Raw genomic sequence first — 26,026 nt, forward strand, 5'->3', positions numbered from 1 at the left:
GTCTTTCTCTTTGTTTGTATGTAGAATGTCCATCTAGTACATTTGGTCCATACTGCAGTAGACAATGTGACTGTCACAAAGATGCAGAATGCGACACAGTCACAGGGCAGTGTAGATGTCCGCTAGGCAGAACAGGACCTGAATGTGAACAAGGTAAGTTGATTGAAAGCAATAACTTACAGTATTTCTATGAGTACCACATTACTGATGCAGCTGGGTCCCAGTGTGAGTGGTCAGCCTTTCGTCAGATGTGTCAAGTCAGAGACACATCTGGCAAAAGCTCTATCTACCACTCACACAGGCACCGGCTGCACCAGGACTGTGAAAACCGATGGCGTACTTACTGTAACTTATTATGAATTCCCATCAAGAAAGCATATCTCTTGTAACAAATTCATCAAGGATCGATTGTTCCAAGTTCATTAAAGTAGAAAAGGTTGTTTTTCAGATCCAAGTTATCTGGTATCATGCACTTTCAGAAATATGTCAAATCCTATCAAGTGATCAAGTTCCTGATAGGAATTGAAATTGAGATTCCTATTCAGTATCGGGTTACGTAATGTTACTATGTCAACGGGATCACGCAGCGCTAGAGTAATGAACCACGATCGAAATGATCACCACATAAAGTATATGGCACTCGAAGGCATACCAAATTAAAGTAGCGTGATCCGGTAACCAAGAGAATTACGTAACCACTTCGATGCTGAATTGGGGCCGTCAGCACAGGTACGCCATCGCCAAGGTTACGTGGCTGGTACTGTGCAGTACCAGGGGAGTACCAGTGCAGTACCACTGCTGTTGGGTCTTGTACATTGGTACTGTGTAGGTACTCTATGTGTACCAGCCTGTTACCTTGGTAACAGTGGACCTGTGCAGGTGGTTGCAATAGAAATCTTGTAATGTATACTTGAAAGCAGGATGGCATTAAATTGTTTTCAAAATATTTTTGTTTTTGTAATAACCTGTTTGTAATAACTTTTGGTCATTGGATAATACTAATGGGCAAATGTAGTATTATATCATAGTCAGTAAAAATGATCTTGGGAGCAAATTTAACAATGAGGCATATTTTTAACGAACAACTAACCAATGTTAATGTCTTTGTTATTTTCCAGGTTGTCCTTTGGGTTACTTTGGAGCCAACTGTTTGAGTATTTGTGAATGTGCCAATATGACCCAGTGCAATCCAGTTACAGGCCAGTGTGAGTGCTCGCCAGGTCTCACAGGCCCAAGATGTGAAGATGGTAAGAGTTTTTGTTTGTTTGCTTATTTAATCCTACAGGATGCACTCTTTTGTGCAAGTGAAGTCAGTCCAGATTCCCGAGTATTTATGCAACGGAAGTACTGTTATCTCCACCGGTCTGCAAATTTTAGGATAAATTATTCCCAATTTAGGAAGAAAAGTGATGACTTCACCCGTTTGTACAGGCAGTATAAACAAGTATCACTATGCCTGGTTTGTCCCATATAACTCTGCCACAATATAAGAGATAATAAAAATACATACGAGGGGGTATCAACAAGTTTTTGAAATCGCCCAGAAGTGAAAGAGCTATATCAGTGAAATTTTGTCAGTGCAATCACTGGTCCTTATGTACACTATGGTGCAAAAATGGTCTTATAAGTATGTTTACTTTTTGTACAGGTGCTAGATGTCAGTACCTGCCTATGTAACCGCATAACCAGCAAAACTGACCATGTAGCATGATTAAGTTCCATTTTAAGGGTTACATCATCGATTTTCTAGGCACTGCAACCCTTCAAAAGCAGGATCTTAATAATGCTGCTTGCCTCAAGTTTCTCAATCTTGCAGTTTATGCACAGTAACTGGGGCAGCAGGTTATTGGCATCTAGCGCCACCTGTACAAAAAGTAAACATACTTATGGGACCATTTTTGCACCATAGTGTACATAATGACCAGTGATTGCACTGACAAAATTTCATTGATATAGCTCTTTCACTTCTGGGCGATTTCTAAAACTTTTTGATACCCCCTCGTACACTGTAGTGACTTTTATTTTCATACAAACTCCAAAATTTGAATTTATGATATTCAAAACTATAATAAAAATTATGCTGATAAACAAGACTATTTAATAATACCATCCATACCAGCACCGCATGATACACTTGGGTGAAGTGACACAAGTATAATTAGGTAAAGCACCTGTGCTAGTGAACATATTGATAGTGCACGGTTTCCAAACATTTGGTCCAAACTTTTGACTGTAACACTGCCCTCAACTTAACACTTTCCTATTTCCCTCCACAGAGTGTGCCGATGACAAATATGGCCCTGACTGTTCATTTAGTTGTGATTGTGCAAATGGGGCATCTTGTGACTCTAAATCAGGAGCATGTAATTGTATAGACCAATGGATTGGATCCACATGTGAACAAGGTGAGTATTTCATGGTGTCAAAGGTCATAATTTAGGTAACCAATGGGACACAAACCCGGGGGGGTTCTCAACTTTGGTTTGGGTGTGGATGTTAACCAAACCAAATTTGATTAAAAACATACCTGAAATTAAACCAATTTTAGGGGGAAAATAAATAAACCAAAATGGCTGAAAATGCAACCCGAATCTGCCGCACATCCCCGTACTCTCATTCCCACTAAAGCCTCATTAAGGGCGCGTTCTCACTATGCCTGTTTGATACCAGGACGTGGACTCGATCCTACATCGAGTCCACTTCCAAGCCTAGTGAGAACGCGCGAAATATGTGGTCTCGATCCTACATCCAGAATGTAGCATCGAGACCACCTCATTGAGGTAGTCTCGTACCTAGGACGTGGTATCAGATTGCATAGTGAGAACGCGTTTGACACAACGAATGTGGACTCGGTCCACTTATACCGGAAATACGTAACTACTATGTCACGACCTTACGACCTCGGTGTTCACAGAACCGCGCGCAATTCACGATTTGGCAACACACACATACGAACGTCCATAACAAATTTCAACCTATTTTTATTCATTTTACATCGATTCAATTTTGACCATTTAAAATATTATATAAATCGGAATTTGGTAATACATCAGCGGTAGTGCTATGGCAGGACGTGGAGTAACATGGCGGTTGGAGGAGATGGAAACCCTGGCCGAGCTGTGGGCAGATGAGGAAGTACAACTACAGTTCACTTCGATGGTGCATAACGGCAAGATTTGGGACGAACTTGCAAAAGAATTTAAGGCCCAGACCGGAGTAGAAAGAACAGGGCTTCAATTGAAAATTAAAATGAAGTCAATGAAGAAATGGTACCGGGATTACAAGAAGGGCAGGGAAAATCAGGCGCAGGGGGGGAGAAAGACCATCTGTGGGATGTAATGGACAGTGTAGAGGGGGGGAAAGAACTAACCCACCCCACACACACAGGCGACACTCTGTTAACCTCTCAAGAAGGTAAGCTTAATTTTAAATCGTTTTTTATATTATAAATATTATCTATTCTAGATGTAGGCCCTATCCCTGGCAAGGTACACCTACGTACATGTATGTAACTATAGCTGTCATGGCTGTGTACTGTATGCTGCAAATCTGCCCAAATTAATATGCCATACGGTACTCAACATTTTATGCCAATAAATTAATATCTTGCTCGAGAAGTCTGGCCAAGAATTTGCTCTCCGATAGCTTCACATTTTAGGCATGCTAGGGCTTGGCTAGAAACCATTGCATTCATCTAGTCGGGCTTCATGAGAAAAAAATGACGCCGTGGCCGTACACATATTTTAAGCAATGGAAGTTCAGAAGTAATTAAGAGTAAACACAGCCAATCGATCACGAGAGGCAATTGCATCAAAAATGTTATTAAAATTACAATTTGGCAAAATTTCAGATTGTCCAAAATAGCCAAATCTAGTTTTTGCTCAAAAGATTCAGTTGAGTCATCAAAAACTTAAAAAAACTTAATTTAATTTCGGTTGCCCGATTATCCGCCTGAAAAATGCATCAGTGACCCAGCAGGCAAAAAATTACCCGAAAATCCCTCCCTTTTTGTAATGCGCAGTATCGAACACTTAAGTATCGGACTGCAACATGCCATTGCCAGACCAACAACTGGACCCCATTATACATGTATAATTACAATTTTGTTTTCTTTTTCTATTCGTTATTTCGTTTGCAAACAGATGAAGACTCACAGTCGTCCCAGATGTCAGAAGATGTAGGCCTACCGGTAGTCTCTCAATCAGAATCATCATCGTCAACAAATTACAGTGAACTGCAAGGTAAGGGCAAAGTTACATGTATGCTGCTATCATGGTCATTTCCACACAAAATTTTAATTCAAAAAATATAATTCAATATATTTGTATGGTCCCTATTTTTAATGCCTCCACTGGAGAATTATATTTCCTGGTTGTCCCGTTGTCCGCCTATCTGTCCGTTTGGCATTGTGCGTGCAATTTCTCGGAACTGGTAAGGCGTAAAGTGATGTAGTTTAGTGGAGGGTTGGCAATTGGAGACCTACTAATTTTCTTAGGTTTTCATCACAAAATATGGTAATTAATTACCGTACCTATAATACTGTCGATGTCAAATACCAGGTGAAGATTTTAATTTGAAAGGAAGTTTTTAAATGTGTCTGCAATATTGTAACGCATACAATGTAGGGTCACATGGAAAGTATGGAAAGTTGGAATGTTTTTCAATGCTGACTTTCCTATTCGGCGAGGAGGACGGTTTCGACCTCCTCGTTTGTTTACAAACAGAGAGGTAGACAAAAGGTCTGTCAAAACTGTTCCGCTTGTCCAAATACTCAAGTATCAAAAGGATGGTCCACAATAGAGTGATTCATGCTGCATGAATAGGGGATTAAAAACCCGGGGGGGGGGGTACTCAAGTTTGGTTTTGGTAGGGACGTGCCGCTGAGATTTTGGAAGTAGACCCATAAATATACCAAAAGTCAAAATTTCGGCCGTAGTTTTTACAAAATTTTGGGGAAATTTTGGCTAGATTAAGGAAAAATTGGGCCCATTCATATACCGAAATAGGCTTTGAAAAAGGGGTCATTGATATACCAGAAGGCTGAAAATGCTACCCATGTTTTTGCACGTCCCGTATGGTCATTTGTACTGAGTACCCCGGATTAAAAAACTGTGAAGTAGGACCATGTGCTTCTTTTGTCTACTTTGCCATCAAGATTTCGAATAGAAACAGTTCAGACCCAGAACAGGATCATGTCAGAAATTAATATTTTGTTCTGGGTCTGATTATTGGGACGAATCAAAATGCATTTTGATATCATTAATATTTTTTTTGTTTGCAATTTCGGGTACCGGTACCCGGTTACCCGCCAGAAAAATATGCCGGGTACCCAGGCACAAAATGACCGAAAATGACACCCCTAGTTTTAATGGTTCCAAATTTTCACAATCCATTCCATTGTGAAAACATGTCACATCCGCAACAACTTAATAGTGGTATTGATTGATAATTGTTGTACCGGTATACATTCAACTAAAACAAAATGTAGTTTGACATACTTTAATATCACACATGACACACAGAATTGTTTGTTTTTATTTCTTTTTTCCCTGAAACTGTGGACCTGAATGTCCCAACAGTGTTCAATTTACCTGGTATAAAGTTTGTTTGGTTTATATAAGGCGGAAAAATTAAGACTCCTAACACTGATTGATATAGAATGGCATGCACGCAGTTGGCGCAATGTTTACGCTAGCTGTGCGTTGGGTTTCTTTGTTACGAACCACTGGTCGAAATGATCACAACACAAAGCCTATGGCATATCAAAATTCGGAACAGGTGTATGAGCCCCGGCTTGAACCAGTAACCAATGGTTACTAACGTGCACTACGGCAGCGAATAGCAAATTAGCAAAGGCAAGTTTATTCTCTTTGCAAGACCAAACTTCCAATTATTATTATTATTATTTGTAGATGAGGAGGAGAATATCGACGGTGACATGGAGTTGGTGGAAGAGCAGATGAGGAGGAAGAAAGCGAAATCACGGCCGAAGAAGAGGACATATGCGGAGGATACATCGGACATCGACATTTCCGAATCAGTATTATCACAATTGCCACCAATTTCAAAGAAGCAGACCGTGCCCCAGAAAGCAATCAGAAAACAAAAACAGCTGGTGAAGCATGCAGCAGTACGTGACAGCAGCATGGACTCAGATGACTCTTTTGCATCAGATCTCAGTATGTATTAGCATTGGACCTTTTTTTTTTTTCAAATTGCAATTTAAGTAAAAACATTCATTAGCTGGTGAAGATATGAAAGCCTGTCCAGGTACCCTATAATTTATGGGTGGGTACCTCAGGTGATACCTGTGTATCATCAGGGATCAAGTCAAATTTATTTTGAAATTAAAATTTAACTTAAAGTATGATGCATCTGTGGAAGTGATAATGTAACAGTTGTTACCAAAAATTGCCAACATTTTTTTTTTTTTTTTTTTGCATATGTGTACATCCATATCAAAACGATGCACTTGTCGGCTGCTACATGTTTCTCTTTTTAAATAATAGTTAGGAATAAATACCAGACTCATCTCAAGTGGAGGTCACCTCAAATCATACCAAAGTCACTTGATTTAGGAACACAGAGAACATATTCCTAAACCATGTGACCTGGGGATGATTTGAAGTGATGTCCACTTGAGATGAGTCTGGTATTTGTTCTAGCTATCATGTGAAATGAGACACATGTAGCAGCCGACAAGTGCATCGCTTTTGATATGGATGGACACATATGGCGTTCAAAATAGACTGGGGCAAAAACAGCTCAAAAGTTGAATTAAAGAGGACAATTTTTCAACATGAAAGTAGCACCTGAAAGGAAACAATTTTGAGACCTGCTTGCCTACTATAATTATTTTGGCGAGTTGTGATATAGTAAAGAAAGCAATGCGATCCTGGTTAAGCTTCTGCATGTGTACATTATTTCTATTCTTGTCTTTTTTTTTTAAATAGGTGAAAATGAACAAGTGCTTCCGAGATCATCAACACCAAAACAACAGATGGATGTTGACAACAAGCGGCGGAAGGTGCCTGTCAAACACAAACCAGGTAAGGTCTTGGACTCTTGGGCAATGATTTGAGATATATAGGAAAGTGCAGAGGCATTTTTTCTTTAACTTTGCAAGATTATAGAGATGTAATCTAAATTCTAATGTAACATGTTCTTGGTATTTATGTCTGGCTAAATGTGACCAGTTTACTTATAGCCAGATTGATTTGCAGCTAGTTTGCTGCATTGTGTGTCCTGGGTTCAAGGTTTGTCCTATACATGTTTGTATAATGTTACTGTACATTAAACATTAAGGCTCTCACACTTACGGGTAATTATGTACTTGGGTACCCAGTTGAATTTTCGGGCGGGATCGCAAACAAACAATTTTAAAAAGTTGTAGACCGAAAATTACTTGTTATTAAATGTTAAAAGCCGAAGAAATGCTACTACAAAAGAAGTGGATGGAAAAAGTTTTGATTGATATTGTCATAAAGAATACAACAATTACAGTGGGGCAACATAACTCACTATTACAAGCTGCCGTTTCATAAACCCTACAATGTTTTAAATAAAGTTCTTATGCAATTGGGCTATTCCATTTGAAATCTACACACCCCCTTTGGAAGATTTTAGAATTCCAAAATGCTGCTGGACCTTGTAAAATTCACATGAATCAGGAGAAATTTGCTCCTGGTTCTTGATGCAGTAGTGCTGGTATGCTGTATTTTATATGCAGAAAAGGATAATATTTGAAAATTGCTTCCATTTCTTCAAAAATTGCTTCTAGTCCATTTCAAGGCTTGTTCCTGTGGTAGTAAATAAAGAGCAGAACAACATTTTGTACTTTTAAACCAAAAATTAACTTTTCCCCCATGATATTGTGGCACCCTGTGTATAAATTTTACATTTTTTTTCTTCACCAGCTAACAAAGCACGCCCAAACACACTGGATAAAATGGACCACATCTTTACTCAGATGGCGGATCAGCAGAAGCAGCAACAATTGGAGATGCTGGAATCAATGACGAAGATGCAAAACGAGATGATAAAGCAGCAAATGGAATTTGAAAGGGAGGCGCAGAAAAGCGCTCAAGAACACGAATTGAAGATAATGCAGGTGTGTTGAATAATTGATGCTTCATTGGAGTTGCGAGAGATACTGTATTCAATGTGCTGATTCCAATTTTTGACCTTGTGAAATACTATGGAATGCTCTATTTGGAATTGAAGTTACTAAAAAAAGTGAAGGATAAGTCATTAAAGTTAGTTATTTTTTAAATGGACATTTGGTAAAAAGACAAGGAAAACGGCAGTTTTGATAAAGTTGAAGCGTCATTCAAATACACAGAGCTACATGTTCATGTAAATGTCCTATTTTTGGCTCAACCACTTGCGGGCTATGTTAGCACATCTTCCAACAAAGATGCAAAAAATTTTGATGATTTTCTGAATGAGCAAATTATTGAATGCAGTGGCATAGCCATGGGTGCCCTCGCTCATGGCCGGTTCATGTAAGGCTGTCGGTACAGGAAAGGTGAAAAAAAGGTGAACAATAGACTATTCGAAAGGGGAAAATTGTACAAAATATTTACAAATTTAAGTTTTTGCTCTTTTTGTTTTCAAACCATCAGTACATTTACAAATTGTGCTTCCCGGTTCCGAAATCCTGGCTACGCCACTGCTGAATAGGCCTGTAACCCAATTAATTATTCACAAAGTATTCAATGAGATTTGCAAATGTGTCAATATAGTTTGCAATAATAGTATGGAAATCCACAGGTAGAGTGGTTAAAGTCATTCAATCAAGTTGAAAACAACATGTGCAGAACTTTGCCTTCTATACTTCAATACTGGAAAAGAATGTTCAAAAATTTCCATTTTCAAAGGGATTTATAATATACTCTTTTCTCCCCCTTCTGTAGCTGCTGATGAACAGACAACCTCAGCCTGTACAGCAATATCAAGGGGCTTCCTTGCCCAATACTCAGTACTTTCAAGCACCACAGCAGCAACCCAGTGGATCAAGATCACAGCCACCACTCTTGCCACCGAACCCATCTCATCAACAAGTGACTGCAAGACCAATGTGGACACCACCGCCACAACGAGAAAGAAATGTATTTTCCTCTGCTGTAGCTCAGTCACTTAACCTTAACTAAAACTTCAGTTAACCTTAACTAAAGGAGGCATTTCAAGTGTATTTACCTTTGTTTTTCATTTCGAGGGTTGACAAACAGAAGGCCTTAACTCACTTTTGGCCATTTTGAGATTTTGGTACCAAAATAATCTGTAATTCCAACAGATTTTTAAAATCATAAGCCTTAACTCAATTCAACTTCCTATTGCATCTATAGCACAATAATACTTGGTCACATCTCAATGCAAAATATTATTTTTACTCATTTTTCTCAAAAAGAGCCTTCTGTTTGTCAACCCCCGATTTAAGGTAAAGCATTTACTTTGAATCCCACACTGCTGTTATGTTGGTTTCATACTTTCCTGCCGCTTTGCTGAGTCTGAAGATGATTTTGCTTCAATGCGCAGTTGCACCAAAAACGCTAGTAGTCACCAGCAGCAAGCCGATATGTCGATCACTCCACCGCTTCGCCCCAAATGGTATTATCGCCGAGAGTTGAATTCAAGCCAACTCAGATCAGTGCCGCTTTGATGTATGACAATAAAATACGATTTTGGAGTGGTGCTGAGCGGCAACAATGGCTTCCAGAGTCATGCCGCTGCAGGTCAGCGGTGTGCCGCTCCACTTGCAGACAAGTGCAAGCGGCATGATGAAGCGCAGCTCAGCGGCATAAAGTATGAAACTAGCATTGAGGTGAATCTTGCCAACATTTTTGGGAATTACTCAATTGTTATAAGTTATTTTAGACTTCATTTATGTGAATTAAAAAAAATTCTTGCCAATTGCAGGTGCTTTGCTCTTAGTATTCAGTGAGTTCTACAGCATTTAAAGTGTTTTCTTCTGGGATTGATCCATTTTCAATCTGCACTAGCTGACTCACTGCACTAACCAATGAAAATACGCAAAAATATTGTATTGGCGTAACAGGCTGAATAGAAGGGTGGCGTCAGTATTTTTAAAAAATCCTCTAAATTTTTAGTTTGAAAAATGCCCAAGTTGCTTACTTTAGGGTGCATTTTGGAAGGAGAAAAAACCTATACAGTATGTAGGTTGTGCCCCTTTTTAGGGTCCTTGACCGTCGGTCTGATTACGCCCAAACAATAGATATTTTGGGGGATGATTTTGAGTTAACATCGCTTCACCCTTTTTTGTTAGGGTGTTGATGGTGTGCATAATACATACACCCCATTTGCCAGTGAAGTGTTACGTGTAATTCTCTGATAATATAATTATCCAATTATCACCAAGTCAACTGAATTACGCTTTTGATTTGTGCACCACGATTAAAACCACAACACAATTCTATGACATTGTACTATCAATTCCAAAAGCTGTATGATCCAGTGACATGTACAAGGGAGAAATTATGTAACCACTTCGCTGGCGAATGGGGAAACATACATGTAGTAGCTCTGTCCCAGTATCCCAGGTATTGATTGGATGTGGGAGTAGACTGTAGATTTAGTAAATGTGTGTGACAATATTTTGTGTGTGACAATCGGGTATCTAAAATGTGTGTGACAATATTTCTTGTGTAATAACAAACGATCAGGTGTGTGCTTAGTAACTTAATTGAACCCATTCTATAGCCAAAATAACAAATTCTCGATCATGCATCAGCGTACTTTTCATAGAATAACACGATCGCGCGACCTGCATGACCGAACCTTGAGCAATGAACCTTGAGCCAAGCAATGACCGTGTGATTGGTCAATTCTCCAAAAGCTGTGTTTGCACCGGTCTTTGCGTAGTACGATCGACGCAAATAAGTGTGCGTACCCAAGTTGGCTCTCATGATCGAGAATTTAATATTTTGGCTATAGTTTACAACACTTTGGTTGCAAAGCGCATTTTAAATATTATTTATATTGAAAGCACTGTCATCTTAAGGGGGGCAACTGTCACTCTGAAAACCCGTTTCTCTGAATAGCAGGGCTTGTTTTTACTTTAAATGACCTGAAAACCAGTTAATCAGAAGGACCGCTACTCCAAACATATTTTCCGAGTAGTTGGTACTTTCTGACTAGCAAGCCTTCTGATTAACAGGCCCTTTGTATGAAGTGTTGACCATACTCTACATGTATGCTTAAGGGGATACTACACCCCTGTGTTAAGTTTGTGACTTTTTTTGCATTTTACTCAAAAAATAATAACACACTGGTAACAAAAGTTATGTATATTACTGGGGCAAGGAATCCAATTACTACACTGAAATTTCAGTGACTCAAGACAAGCGGTTTAGGAAATATGATAGGAAACGAGGTACATCCTAGCGGTAGCTTATTTCTTATCATAAATAACAAACCGCTTGTCTTGGGAATTCCCGTGTAGTAATTATAATATACATAATTTTTGTTACCACTGTGTTATTAGTTTTTGAGAAAAATGCAAAAATAGACACAAATTTAGCGAGGGGTGTAGTACCCCTTAAATGCACTGTCAAATTTCTTGATGACAAGTCCCCATCTTTATTCCTTATATTATTTGTTTTTAAGAGGTCCCACTTCATTCTGATTAATTCTCAAAAAGTTTGCTTGACCAAAGCTTTACACACACAAAAAAGGGAACTCTTCTCATCGTTATTGTAAATATTGTATATGCGTTCAAAATTTATTTTCTTGTTTATCATTATATCTAACATCTTGCATATTATCATTTTTATACAAATATCAACTCTTTCATAATAGTATTATTTCTTAAATACATTCCAGTATTAATAAGTTAAATCAACTGGCTTGGAACATAGTCATGAGTTAGTTCTTCTAAGCACAAGATTCACAGAACAGGGTAGTACTACAGTGTATTGCTACAAGAAATTTCAAGTTCATAAGATTTGGATACTCTTCTCATCGAAATTGTAAATATTGTATATGCGTTCAAAATTTATTTTCTTGTTTATCATTATATCTAACATCTTGCATATTATCATTTTTATACAAATATCAACTCTTTCATAATAGTATTATTTCTTAAATACATTCCAGTATTAATAAGTTAAATCAACTGGCTTGGAACATAGTCATGAGTTAGTTCTAAGCACAAGATTCACAGAACAGGGTAGTACTACAGTGTATTGCTACAAGAAATTTCAAGTTCATAAGATTTGGATACTCTTCTCATCGAAATTGTAAATATTGTATATGCGTTCAAAAATTTATTTTATTGTTTATCATTATATCTAACGTCTTGCATATTATCATTTTTATACAAATATCAACTCTTTCACATGTATTATTACAAATATCAACTCTTTCATACATGTAATAGTATTATTTCTTAAATACATTCCAACTGGCTTGGAACATAGTCATGAGTTAGTTCTAAGCACAAGATTCACTGAACCGGGTAGTACTAAGTATTGTATTGCTAAGAGATGTTAAGTTGATAACATTTGGATACTCTCAGCTTTAACTGCAGTGTTTTTGAATTTCCACGTAACTACAAATAGTGCTTTTGTGCATTTGTCTGGAAAAGTACATAAATTGACGATATAGCACTTGGATTCGATTAATTAAAACAATGCATCACACAAGATACTTTGGTGAATATATGAGCAATTTTTGTATTTGATCCCTGGATGAGCTACATCTATGCCAATTTCTTTGCTTTTCCAGAAAAATGCAGAACACAGTTCAATGTATGTTTGACACTTTGACATACTGTACCATTCTGCACTAATCTGCAGCACTACATTAGTGTTACTATGAATATCATCCATCCAGTTTTGTAAATATTGTGGCTGTTTTATTACTATTTTATTTCTCATCATCACATGCATGTATTTTGTTACCCAAAGATCAGTACGGTATTTACTATTAAAATGTGCAGCTAATATTTATTACAAAGATCAGTATTATAAACTCATTAAAAGGTGCTACTAATCATAATTAATGTGTCCTGCTCTATTTCTTTGAGTGAACAATTGGATTCAAATAATATATGTGCAATAATTATGAGACCGGGGGGAGACTGTTTTCCTAAGCCTTTTTAGAGTGTTTCATTTAAAAGGCGCCGTACGGAAAAGCACTGCCCCCCCCAATTTTACCCTCGCCCAGGGCTCGTAATTATTGCTCGGCCCCATAAGGCAAAAAATAAGGTTTGTCTCAAAGCTTGCGCGATTTGAAAAAGAAATTGTTTTTATTCCAAATTTTTTTATAGGTTTTTTCCTTTTCAGATTTTTTTTCCCCTCAAAATACCATAAAAAAGTTGGGGAAAAAAACTGCATTTTGCATTTGTTCTCAAACCACTTGAGGTTTGAGACAAACCTTTTTTTACCTTATACTTAACCTTCTCTCCTCCCGACAAATGCAAGGAATAAATTGCAATCCTCCCTGTAGAGGAAATATAACATTGAAAACAGTGGCATGGACTTTTCTCCTTTATTATTTGTGATGGCAAACCGGTGAAATTTTTTTTGACCAATCCCAATTCAGTATTTCAAAACACATATGAAGTTCAAAATACATGTATTTTCTGAAATTTGTTTTATTTGACAAATTTAGGTCTAATCAAAAAATTTAGGTCTAATCAAAAAATTTACAGAGTTACACTATGGTGCATTAAAGTTGGTAAATTTGTCCGTTTTGGGACAAGTTTACGAAAACATGTCATTTCCATCGTTACCAAATTTTTTTCAAATTTTCCTTCTGTAGATTGTTAGATACAGATCCAACACACTTGCTAAATATAAGCTGAAACAGAAACACCATTACCAAGAAAAGTGACATGCAAGATAAATGACAAAAAAAACCAAAAACCATTTGGCAGAAAATGACATTTTAAGTCTAGAAACACATCAAATGTGACCAGGTCCAACAAAACCCGGAACAAGTCGCCAAGCATGTTTTTGAGTTGTACATGTAGGCCTTAAAAGATGGCAAAAAAGATCAAATTTTAGAATTCTTAATTTCATGGTCTTTCATATCCTTTTTAATTAGCCAATTTCTGAGAATAGCAGTTAGGCAAAAATATCCAGGTATCATTTACCAATGTTACCATGTCTTGAAAAGTATTGATGTTATAATTTTGGTATCATTTTCAAGTTTATTGTCCCATGCTTGTTCTTGGTTTTGCCAGAACGGGTCACATATGATAAAATCATCATGTTTCTGTCAATAATAACATTTACAATTATTAGCACTCTTTATGCAATAAAACATACTACATTATTCAGAAATTAACTTTTATCCGGAAATTTCTTGAGGTGGTACTACACCCCCTGATATATTTTGTGACTAATTTTGCATTTTTCTCAAAAAATAACTACACACTGGTAACAAAAGGTATGTATACAAGTATTATAGGGGCAAGGAATTCAATTACTTCACTGAAATTTCAGTAATTGAAGACAAGTGGTTCATTATATATTAAGAAATAAGGTACACTCTAGCTGTACCTCTTTTCTTGCCACAAATAACGTACCGCTTGTCTTTAGTCACTGAAATTCCAGTATAGTAACTGGATTCCTTGCCCCTATAATATACATAACTTTTGCTACCAGTGTGTTATTAGGTTTTAAGAAAAGTGCAAAAAATAGTCACAAATTTATCAAGGGGTGTAGTACCACCTTAAATATTGCCATTGAAAATAAAACAATACATAAGAAATACATTACTTGTATTATATAGGCAAAATAAGTTATTCTCGAATCATGAGAGGCTGTACTTTCTGTGTCAGCGTACTTTTCATAGAACAACACAATTCTCAAAAGCTGTGTTTGCACCATAAGTGCCGGTCTTTGCGTAGTACGCTTGACGCAAACACCTGTGCATACCCAAGTTGCTGTGTTTGCGCCATAAGTGCATACCCAAGTTGGCTCTCATGATCGAGAATTAGATATTTTGCCTGTAGTGTATTATATATACTTGCAACCTCTGAACCAAATGTCAGACTTGATTCAAATCAAAAGGAAATAAAAGCCATAAATTTAAAAAAAATCTGAAATGACAAAATGCCCTAATTTTACAAAAATTCTGGTGCATCAATGAATTTTTGTACATTTCTACAAACAAATTTCACAATCTCCCTGGTTCAGGAAGGTTGTGTATCAAGTTAAATGCAATTCTGAAAACCTCCCTGATTTCTGTGTGAAACCTCCCTGAATGCTGAATGGTATTGTGATTGGTCCAAATCTGTGTACCAGTACTCGTAGGTTACCACATGATTTCTTCTCTATACTTGAAGGTAGTTGATTTACCCACAGGATGGCCCAAAATGATATCACACTGATGATCTGTGAGGGGCACTTGCTAGGTTGAGTATGGTAACTTGCCAGAAAAAACACTTGTTTAATTAAAACATAAAAAAATCCAAATCCAAAAAACGTATAATCATTAAATTGATTATTTAAAATAGTCTTGCAGTTCTGTTTATTTGGTATTGTCATTATGATGTACCTGCTTATTCCAATAAATAGTCCTTAATAGCATCCCTGACATCCCTTGCATCTGCATTTTGCCCCCTTTGCTGCTGTCCGTTTGGGTTCGGTTGTAGGTGACGATGTACCCTTTCCTCCAAATCTTGATCTTCCAACCATTCAGGGTCAAAACCATCATGGAATATTTCACATATATTGTTCAGGGTGAAGCATGCATACACAATATCTATGAGATTGTCAATGCGACTGTCATTTCTTTTTAGCAGACAGCGAAACCTTGCCTTACACCGACCGAAGCACTGTTCGATTATCTTGCGTACATCCGCTAACCGATCATTAAAATTCTCCATGTCTTCAGGAAGCTGCCGGCCTGGGTACGCCTTCATCAACCACGGTAGCAGTGGATATGCTGGATCGCCAACTAGGTAGAGTGGAACCTCAACACCTTCAATGTTACGTGTTCTCTGAAAATCAATAAAAAGAAAATATAAAATATGCAAATTACATTTGTATGTATTTTTGTAGACCTACAGGAATTGGCAAAGACCTTTTTTGCACTGCATGATTTGGCAGTTTTGGGAGTAAAAATGAATTCAAGTTCTCATTGGCCAATTGAATCACACCAGTCAGCACTTCATTCACCCATCAATCTGTGTATCATAGCATTGTGTGGTGCTACTATGCAGGCATAATCTAGTTCTGTTTACGCAATCGGTCGGCCAGTGCGAAATGTCTTGCAAAATGTGTAATCTTCAGGCTAGGGCGATATTTTGAATACCCGGTACTAAAAATTTTTTTTTTTCAAATGATGACAATATTTTTAGTAGTGAAATTTTTTTTGTAGAATTGGATGTACAAAAATTTGAGGATGTACAATGGATTGCAGAATACAGTGCCACATGTGCGCCTTTTTGCAGGGATAAAAAAAAGTACTTACATGTGGAAACAGCTGACCATTGCAAGCATGCTCGTACAGCTGAGAGTTCTTCAACACCCTTGCATCATGAGCCTTTCCGGGAAATCCGATGTATAAGTTTGTAAATCTGTATAGCAAGGAAAACAAAGAACCATTTACAATTTAGTAGTGTTTTTAAACTCGAAAATAAATAGTACTCCATTAAAGCCAAAATGTCCAATTCGCTCCACAGCGATGTCTTCAATTTTTCTTGAATACTAGTACTATTTGCATGATTGAAATTGACATATTTTCCCCAACTGAGTAAAATACCGTAAAACGGGGTGGCTTTGGACAATTTTGATGTATTGTCGTAAATATTTTTATAATGATCGGTAGAATTCTGAGTTTCATGTTGGGTTTGACAAGTACCAATAGAGGACAGTTCATGCCCATAGGGTCAACTCAAGTTTATTTTATTTTCTGATAATTATTTTTTTGGGGGGGGGGGGGGCAAACTTTGTCCAAAATCACTCCTGGGTTTGGGGTGACTTACTATATTGCTATACATAATAATAAACCCAGTGATCTCCATTTTTTCTGAATTAACCGATCGAGTGTTGGCCGCCACATCAATTCTCGGAAGTTGTGCTTGCTCCATAAGCATGTGGTCTTTGCGTTACACGCCAATAGTGATAATATTATGAAATTTAAAACCCATGTGGGAAAATTCAATATTTTCAATGAGTGACAGTTCAACAAATGTGCGCAAGTCATTTTCTTCTTCGATTGAGTCGGCAAGAGAGTAAATGCTGTATATTTGCAAACTGTTCAAATTAAATCGGACAGAGGTATGCATTGTCAAAGGTATGCGTTGTTACACGATACTTACATTCTAGATACAAACCTGATAGGATGTGGGGGGGGGGGACAAAAACTTATTGAAAGGGCAGTACATGGTATACAGGTGATCACTGCTTGCGCTTAAAAATAAAATTGAGTGACATTTCTAGTGCATGTGATTTTGAAAGATATTTGAAACGTTGACACCTTGTTGATTATTCATGTTAGCAATTAACACATGAAGCAAATTACATGTATGGCACTGAGTAATGGGTCTGATGGAGGGCTCGAGTTGTTTTTAATTTTTTTTAATGGAATTCATGAATTGGAACTTTGATTTTCATGCAGGACATGTTGAGGTCCTTTATGACATTTACCGTTTTTTATAGCAAAACATACCTGAACTCATGGTCGCATACAGCCTGCACAATGATGGAATGCCATCCCTTCCTGTTGTAAAAATCGGCAGGATCCTTGGTCGGGGCAATGATTGGGATGTGTGTGCCATCAATGGCCCCCACACAATGGGGAAAACCTCTGTTCTCAAACCCATCTATGACTTCAAGGAGTCGTTGTCCACGTGGTATGGTTATGAACCTTGGCGTCAATATGTCTTTTATAGCCTTGCAAACATTTCTGACGATCACACAGGCAGTATTTCGGCCAATGCCAAACAGGTGGCCAATAGTTCTGTACTCTGCATTGGTTGACAGCCTCCACAGTGTCACTGCCACCCTCTTCTCCACCGATATTGCCTTCCTGAAACTAGTGTCCCTCTTCCTTATTCTGTCACCCAGGGACCTGGTGATGAAATCAAACGTTGAACGTTTCACACGAAAGTTCTCTCTCCACTCTGTATCGTTGAACGTCGCATAGGCATAATTCCACCATTCACCTGGACGGGCTTTACACCAGAAGCTTCGATCAGCGGGTGTAACACTGGTCAATATTAGCGCCGTTGCCATCATCATACTATACATTAAACGTCGCTGGTATAGTGCAACGAAGCCATCGTGCACGCGCTTCATATCACGTAATTTACGACGAAACCTAGCTCTTCTAATGCGGTGTCGACGGCGAAATAAAGCATGAAGATATAGTATTGCTGCACGTTCGTCCATGTTGAAAACAACAACACTGGCGACGCTGATGTCGTGACCCAGAAATGACCCAATCGTGACTACTTCCGGATCAAATAACATCCGGGTAAGTAGACCGACACCACTTCAGCTGTTTGGTCCGGTTTTACCAATCAGTGAGAACGCGAAATCAATGTGGATCGAGTCCACTTGTATGTGGACTCGGACCTAGGTACGAGACCCCATGTTTATAGTGAGAACACGGCCTAAGTGTCGCCTCTGAAGAATTTATGTTGTCACATTTTTGTACCATCGTAGATTTAGATGTCAGTGGCCTCTAATCATTTGCACAAGTTAAAAGTCATATTTATAGAAAAATGCTAAATCAAATCTGCATATGAGGTCATTAACCCAATTTTCATTTCTCTCTTGCTTACACAGGTGGTCCACCACATTTTACAAATAGGCGGAGTGACGTACTACCTGACATCTAACATACCAAACACCTAGGCAAGATGGGAGGGAGGGTGGGTGGGGGTATTATTATATGAGCTGAGAGAAGGGGAACCATGTGAAGGACTTAAGAGATCACTTTCTGAATCAACTTGAATCTAGGATTTGAACCAGTGGTCACAATCTTACCTCTGCAGATTCACTTGACTTGACTTTGTAAATTTTGCACATAAGCAATATATTCCATTTGAGCACAGACAAAATTTAAGATTTTGGAAAAATTTGTGGATGTTTGTAAAATATGCAGAAGTTCACCAAAAAATAGGATTGATTTGTACAACTACTTTGGTGATATAACAAAGACATTTGTATTTATTAGAAGATGTTTAATTTTATTTTGTGAAGTCACTGTCGTTAAAGTTTTGCTTCCTCCATCTTATAACAAGGGGCAGTGTTCCCAAAGGATTTTTTGTTGGGCCAATTTTATCTGGGAGGGACATTTTTGGTCCAGTGGTCTGCATTGAGCGCTGGGCCAATCATGTGCCAAAATGGCCTTAGCAGGAACACTGACAAGAGGGTAGTGTGTAACAATTATGTATGTATCAAAATACATTTTTTTTTTTTTTTTGTTAATGTGAGAAATCTTCATGTGGTTCTCCTTCGTACAATTAATTGTCATGGTGATTATCCCAGCAAACATAAAACATTTTACAGAAAAGATTTAAAAAAACCTTTTTAATAACATTAAAAAACATGACATAAAAATTATTTCAGTGTTGACAAAATATTTTCCAAAATGTTTGCCAGAAAATATTTTACAATAAAATATTGACAACACTTTTAAAATGTTTTTTCATATTAAACATTTTAAAAACGTTTTCATGACCTTTATATAACTCGACACATTAAAATGTTATTAAAAAGTTTTGACCAAAAAACCATTTTTGTGTTTGCTGGGTGATACCATAATGATGGTAACTAAGTTACCATAGCAACTAGATCATTTGTGTTTGTTGATGTAATTATTTGTAGCTCAATTCAAATGTGTAATTGTATTTATAGTGACAGTGCTACATGTATTGTTTTATTTGTTATTATTGTTGTTGATGTTTATCATCAACAAAATGAACTACACACATCTATTACTTTTTTGATTTCCAATTTTATAAAATGTGAAGACTTAATAAATTGGGCTATTTCAGTTGAAATCCATACAACCCCTATGGAAGACATGACCTTGATCATCCACACAGGGAGTGTGAATTTCAAATGGAGCCACCCATTTAGTGTCGTCTGCTCCAAAATGGGTTATTCCAGTTGAAATCCATACACCCCCTATGGAAGACATGACCTTAATCTCCCACACAGGGAGTGTGAATTTCAAATGGGGCTACCCATTTAGTGTTGTCTGCTCCAAAATGGGATATTCCAGTTGAAATCCATACACCCCCTGTGGTAGACATTACCTTATTCTTCCACACAGGGAATGAACATTTCAAATGGGGTTATACCTGAATAGGTGACTCCATTGGAAATCTACACCCCTGTGTGAGAGAGATTAAGGTAACATCTTCCATAGGGGGTGTGATTTCAACTGTAATAGCCCATCGGTGTAAATAATAGATCTCAAATCAAAGGTGAATAATCATATTTATGGAATGGCATATCTACAATGCAGATTGTAGTTCTAAAAAGATCTTTAATCCAGTGACTGCTTGAAGTGATTGGGTGGTAGGCTGACCAAATTCTAACTGCATTTTAACATAATTATGAATCCCTATTTACTGGTACCCATCGGTTGTTTTTTTAGGGTAAAATAAACAAATGTGGAAAGCAAAGAAGCAATAGATGTTGTAGTTGTTTGGCAAACATGCTGCTGGAAATTTTTATCATAAATTTTGATGAAAAATCTGTTTCATTTCATATGTGTGTAGGCGTGTATCAGTTATGTAAATATAGACTATATGCCGAGTGATTAGAAGATTGGAAGCTTTGTATGTTTTTAGTGATACACGCTTTTGGGATGAGAGAGGGTGGGCATTTGTGTAAATTGTATAATGTACTAGGTAAGATTGTATTTTATTTTTCAAAACTTGTTGTTATTGATCAAAAGTTGGACAAATATTTATTGTTCTCAAAACACTGCCTGCACTCGACAAGTAATCTAAGTTGCAACTAGTAAACACCAGTGTAAATTTTACATTGTGTTGCCGACTTCTGTCTTGACGAGAAAAGAAAAAAAAAAGTGAAAAATATATTGCCGTATTCATACAAGTAAGATATGTTAATCATATCAAAACTTTTTTAACCCCCTGAGCACTACCTGCCGATCTAACATTGCCTCTGATTGGTCAATTATGTGATATCTTCACTTAAATCACCAATCAGAATATTTCACCCCAATGTTTTTGCGTGGTGAAATTATTCTAACAATGTTGCTGATTGGTCCAATTGATAATGAAAACTTCATTTTGACCAATAGGCAGGTAGTTCTTATGGGGTTATGACAAAACCAGTGACTACTAACATTGATGACAAGTTGACGTTGGAATGTATATGCATACAATTGTTAATGCTGCTTGTTACCTATACCTATCCTTTTTATGTTGCTTCTCGGATAAGTTCTGGATGTGAATCTTAATTTATGGGAGAATCGGGCAGGGGAACAACCCAACTAGGTAGGGTTTCTGGTACACACCTGATTCTTTAGCTGTCCGTTCCCAATCTTATATACTCCCTGTCATCCCTGATAATATTTGTAAATTGGGAACAGACTGACAAAAACACAAAATGGGCTATTCCAGTCGAAATCCATACACCCCCATTGGAAGACATGACCTTAACCTCCACACAGGGGGTGTGAATTTCAAATGGGGTTACCTAAACGGGTGACTCCATTTGAAATCTGCACCCCCTGTGTGGGAGATTAAAGTCATGTCTTCCATATGGTGGAATAGCCCAAGGCAGTATAACTAACATAGCAAGTGCTGCATTTTGACTTGGGAGAGAAGACCAATATGTATCCAAAAACACTGTAAATAGAAAAACTATTTGATCTTCAATTTGTGTGGGTGAGGTCTTATGCTGGTTTCATACTTTCCTACCGCTTGCCGCTCTGCCGCTCTGATGACGATTTTGCTTCACTGTGCAGTCATACCAGAAACGCTAGCGGTGATCAGCGGCAAGATGATATCGATAACTCTGCCGCTTTGCCCAAGCGGCAGCATCGCTAGGAGTTCAATTCAAGTCAACTTAGGAGCGATGCCACTCTGACGTATGTGAACATGATACGGTTTTTGGCGATGTTGGCTACAACATCGGCATGCCGCTCGGCGGTGTGCCGGTCCGCGGTGTGCCGGTCCGCTTGTAGAAAAGGGCAAGCAGCATGATGAAGCATCACACTGCTCAGCGCCAAGCAGCAGAAAGTATGAAACCAGCGTTAGTGATTGGTATAATAATGAAATGAGTGTTATACCATATCATTGTTGTATGTGCGATGTGATAATAGTGTCTCATGTTTTGTGAACAGAAAACAATGTCTTCTGGTATCATAACAATTAACTACAAAAAATAACAGAAAAAATATATATACAGCAAAAAAATGTACAGTAAAAAACTACCAATACAAAGTATTTATTTTTAGAAAAGTTCAATTTGATACTAGAAACGTTGTAGATATATGTGTGTAGACAGTCATGCTTTCTGCAACAATAATTTTATTTGGTTATTTTTTTAGTCGGGAATGGGGGGATATTTATTGATATTGGTATGGGCTGGGTTTTAGATAATTTTGTGTCATTTTTTGCCAATTTGCCAGGGTTATTAAAATATTATGGAAATAAGAAATATTCAATTGTTTACTTGTGATATAAAATAGGATCGATTGAGCCCATATTTATTGGTCAAGCTATGAGTTTTAAAATATTGGAGTCACAAGATTTAGTCGAGTCCAGTATTTTAAAACTCATAGCGAGACAAATAAATATTGGGTGTAAAGCATCCAATTTTATCATAACTGTGTTTTGGATCCAATATTTTCACACACTTGGATTCATCAAAACATAATAATGACATGTATTGGCTTCTATTTCTATGATGGAAATCTTGTATTACCGTATATACGACCAGTGTAGGGAAAAGAATGATTAGAACTCAACACTACAGGTCAATGCGAGGTCAATACTATTTCATACTAGATATTCATAAAACCATGGTGCAAACATATTACAGTATTGTTAAATAAACAAAAAAAAGTGTCATTTTATGTGTATTGTGAGAACCGTAACTTTTTAGCTGTATTATTGTGATGTCATATTAAATTGCAGTGTACATAGGCATTTTGTAATCTTACACTAGTTTTATTTAATTAGCAATTTGACGAAAAGAGGATGTAGTTATTTTTTTAAATAAATTTATATTAACATTTTATTCTCTCTCATTGCTTTATGTAACATTTGTATGACATTTTTGTAGTCACGGACTATTATATAAATCAGGAATATTTCAGGGACTCAATTTTTGTGAATCAAAATTGGTTCCATCTCATCTATGACTGGTTGTAATAACTTACTGCACTGCATGCAGAATGTGCATGATTTCTGGAGACTCAATTATGATTCTCGCAAACCAGACTCCCTGTATTGATGAATTTGGCTGAATGAACGCAAGAGGCTATTAAGTCATGAAAATCTTGCATATCGACTGCTCAGTAAGTGCAATAGCTGCCCTGTGAACATTTTGCAATTGATACACACACACATGTGTATTTGTACTCGTCTACACATGACAGCTATTGCACTTGCCCACTTCTGGCACTCGGCAGTCAATATTCACATATATACCGTATTGTTTGTAATAAACGCTCCCCCTCTAATAAACGCCCCCCCCTCCAATTTTTCTGTGAAAAATTGACAAAATGCAAGCATTTCCATGCCATCCATCGCATATCGTGTAGGTAAGCTTAAAACTTGCATCAGTCATCAGTCACGATCGCTAAATTGAATGGACAAAACCTGTGATGACTCAACTCCCATCCATTTCATTGCCAATTATGGTAGCATTTCACTAATTCCATGCACTTACAGGTGTAATTTTGTTGAATTCTCACGAAAATATCATTTTCAGTGGGCGCCGCCATCATGTATAGTCCCTCCTTTTAATAGGAGCACCATCGGGAAATTGAACCTGATTTTCAAGCTTTTTTCAATGACAATTCACGCCCCCCTTTTGGAAAAATGCAACGCCCCCGGGGCGTTTATTACAAACAATACGGTAACATGGTCAATAACAAATGCATTTTGTCAGTGCCCAACATTATAAAGAATCCCTATATTCACTTTTGAGATGGATTTAAAAAGCTCAAATGACAGGGTTTGATGCAACCACTGACATACATCCTGCACCAAAAGGCTTACTTTTTTTTTATCAACATTCTTTAAAAGTATCAAGAAAGGTTCAATTTGGAAGAAAAGTTCATGTAAGGTCAACTTGGAAAAGTTAAAAATACCTAAAAGTCCATGCAATGATATTTATCGTCATTTTGGGTTGGTCGATCTGACACAACCATCCATTCATATTTACGACATGTACAGTATAGATGATGCTTTAATATGGTACTACTACCAGATAGTATTCATAGTAGGAATAAGGGTATGTAGAGATTTATTTTACAAACAGCTCAGAATAGATTCCATTCAATGTTTTATGTATTTTGAAGGCCATAGAACTCCTCTTGGTGCTATACTATACAGAGCTGTTCAAATATCACTAATAAAATTTGATTTTGTTTCCTTCAAAACTACAAAATTTGATGGCTTTGCAGTAGAAAGACATATCTCCATTTGCTGCTCTGTGTATGATTGCAGGTGATATGAATCTCGTACACATGCACTCATATACTCTTTAGGGTATGTAATGTGCTTTGAATGTACTCATGTATAGCACAGCTATCGGAGATACGTCTTTGTACCACTGAGACATCAAACTTATGGAGACCTATTTGCTGTCGAAGTGCACGTTAGAATATGAGCGTTGCTAGGTCAACTGGCTCACGCTTTCTTTGTTATGAACCACTGATCGAAATGATCACAACACAAAGCCTATCATAATTCGAAATGAGCGTAGGCTTGATCCAGTAACCAATGGATACTAACGTGCACTATGTTGTTTGAAATAGTAAAGGGGAATGAATGAAACTGCAATAAATAGTACCTTGTTTCTCTTCTATTTGTAACTCATTCTAATTATGCTATTGTATTAAATTTCAAGAATTTGACAAGCAATTATGGAATTTTTAATTCCTTAATTTTTAAAACTTTATTTAATTTATCTCTAATTGATTTTGACACTCAAAAGAAATGGTTTGGGTGAGGCTAATATGAACTGTCATATTGTAACACTATGCATTGATCATTGTATAATAAAATGTTTATTATTTAAACTGTACTTTCTTGTCTCTGTGTAACTTTATTTGGTCTAAAAAGAGGATGACCCTGTGTTCACAGGCCAGAGTGTCCATCTCATTTGAAGTGATGTAATATTGCTTTAGGGGGGTCACTAAACCCCCTCCACAGCACGAATAAAGTTGTGGAATAAAGCCAGTACCCAATTGTACACCTTGGCAATAGGAGAGAGAGCCTTGATAAAATGCACAACATGTTGCTAACTTAGACTGCTGGGCCACTTTGCCTCCTTGGTTTACAGTTTGTGTAACATTAAAGAAAGCAACCGCGGTGTGTAAATAAAAACTGAAAAAGGAAAATGATGGATATGTAATGTGAAAGATATCTGGTCCAAAGGAGGCACTTCCAAAATGTTAGTTACTATGACCAACTTACTCGCAACAGTTCTCTCCCTATGTTGCCGGCATTTCAAGTTCTCAGTTCTTTCAAATCATGTCATTTACATGTACTTGCTTGCTACATTATTTTAAAATTAATTTTTATTAAAAGATAGCAGATAATTGATAATTAAGTTTGGCATATGAAAATCAACATCTAGGTGTTGTGCCTGTGCATACTCCCGCATTGAAATGTCTTTCCGCACCCCTGTAACTGCAGAAAATGTTAAATTGTAATGATACTACAAATGGAAAACGTATCAAACCTAACTGTCACTAAAATATAAACCCTTCAATCAATAATAGTCATAATTGCAGGAACCTGGAACCATCATTTATTACAAAAATAAATAAAGGAAAAATATCCTTATTTTTCGGTAAATTACACAGTAAAATTCCATTGAAAAAAGTG

At 37.2% G+C, this 26,026-nt stretch overlaps 3 protein-coding genes across 3 annotated transcripts in view; 2 read left to right on the forward strand and 1 right to left on the reverse strand.

Moving 5' to 3' along the window:
• LOC140160775 (uncharacterized) overlaps positions 1-19,392 on the forward strand; it is a 267,538-nt gene extending 248,146 nt beyond the window's left edge. Inside the window, 4 exon segments of the mRNA XM_072184072.1 lie at positions 25-153; positions 1,119-1,247; positions 2,277-2,405; positions 18,765-19,392. Of these exon segments, the coding sequence (XP_072040173.1) occupies positions 25-153; positions 1,119-1,247; positions 2,277-2,405; positions 18,765-18,817 (440 nt within the window). The 3' untranslated portion in view covers positions 18,818-19,392.
• On the forward strand, positions 3,876-9,152 carry LOC140160417 (uncharacterized). Its single transcript, XM_072183651.1, has 5 exons — positions 3,876-4,241; positions 5,913-6,179; positions 6,954-7,049; positions 7,917-8,110; positions 8,916-9,152. The coding sequence occupies exons 1-5, from the start codon at positions 4,088-4,090 to the stop codon at positions 9,150-9,152; spliced, it is 948 nt and encodes a 315-aa protein (XP_072039752.1). The 5' UTR covers positions 3,876-4,087.
• LOC140160294 (uncharacterized) lies at positions 14,696-18,592 on the reverse strand. Its single transcript, XM_072183566.1, has 3 exons — positions 17,644-18,592; positions 16,444-16,549; positions 14,696-15,970 (listed from the first exon to the last, which is right to left on the reverse strand). Exons 1-3 carry the CDS (start codon positions 18,444-18,446, stop codon positions 15,530-15,532), a joined length of 1,350 nt encoding a protein of 449 aa, XP_072039667.1. The 5' UTR covers positions 18,447-18,592; the 3' UTR covers positions 14,696-15,529.
• Positions 19,393-26,026: the final 6,634 nt, after the last annotated feature.

This window comes from Amphiura filiformis, chromosome 9, assembly GCF_039555335.1.
Source record: "Amphiura filiformis chromosome 9, Afil_fr2py, whole genome shotgun sequence".
In the NCBI taxonomy this organism is placed as follows: domain Eukaryota; kingdom Metazoa; phylum Echinodermata; class Ophiuroidea; order Amphilepidida; family Amphiuridae; genus Amphiura; species Amphiura filiformis.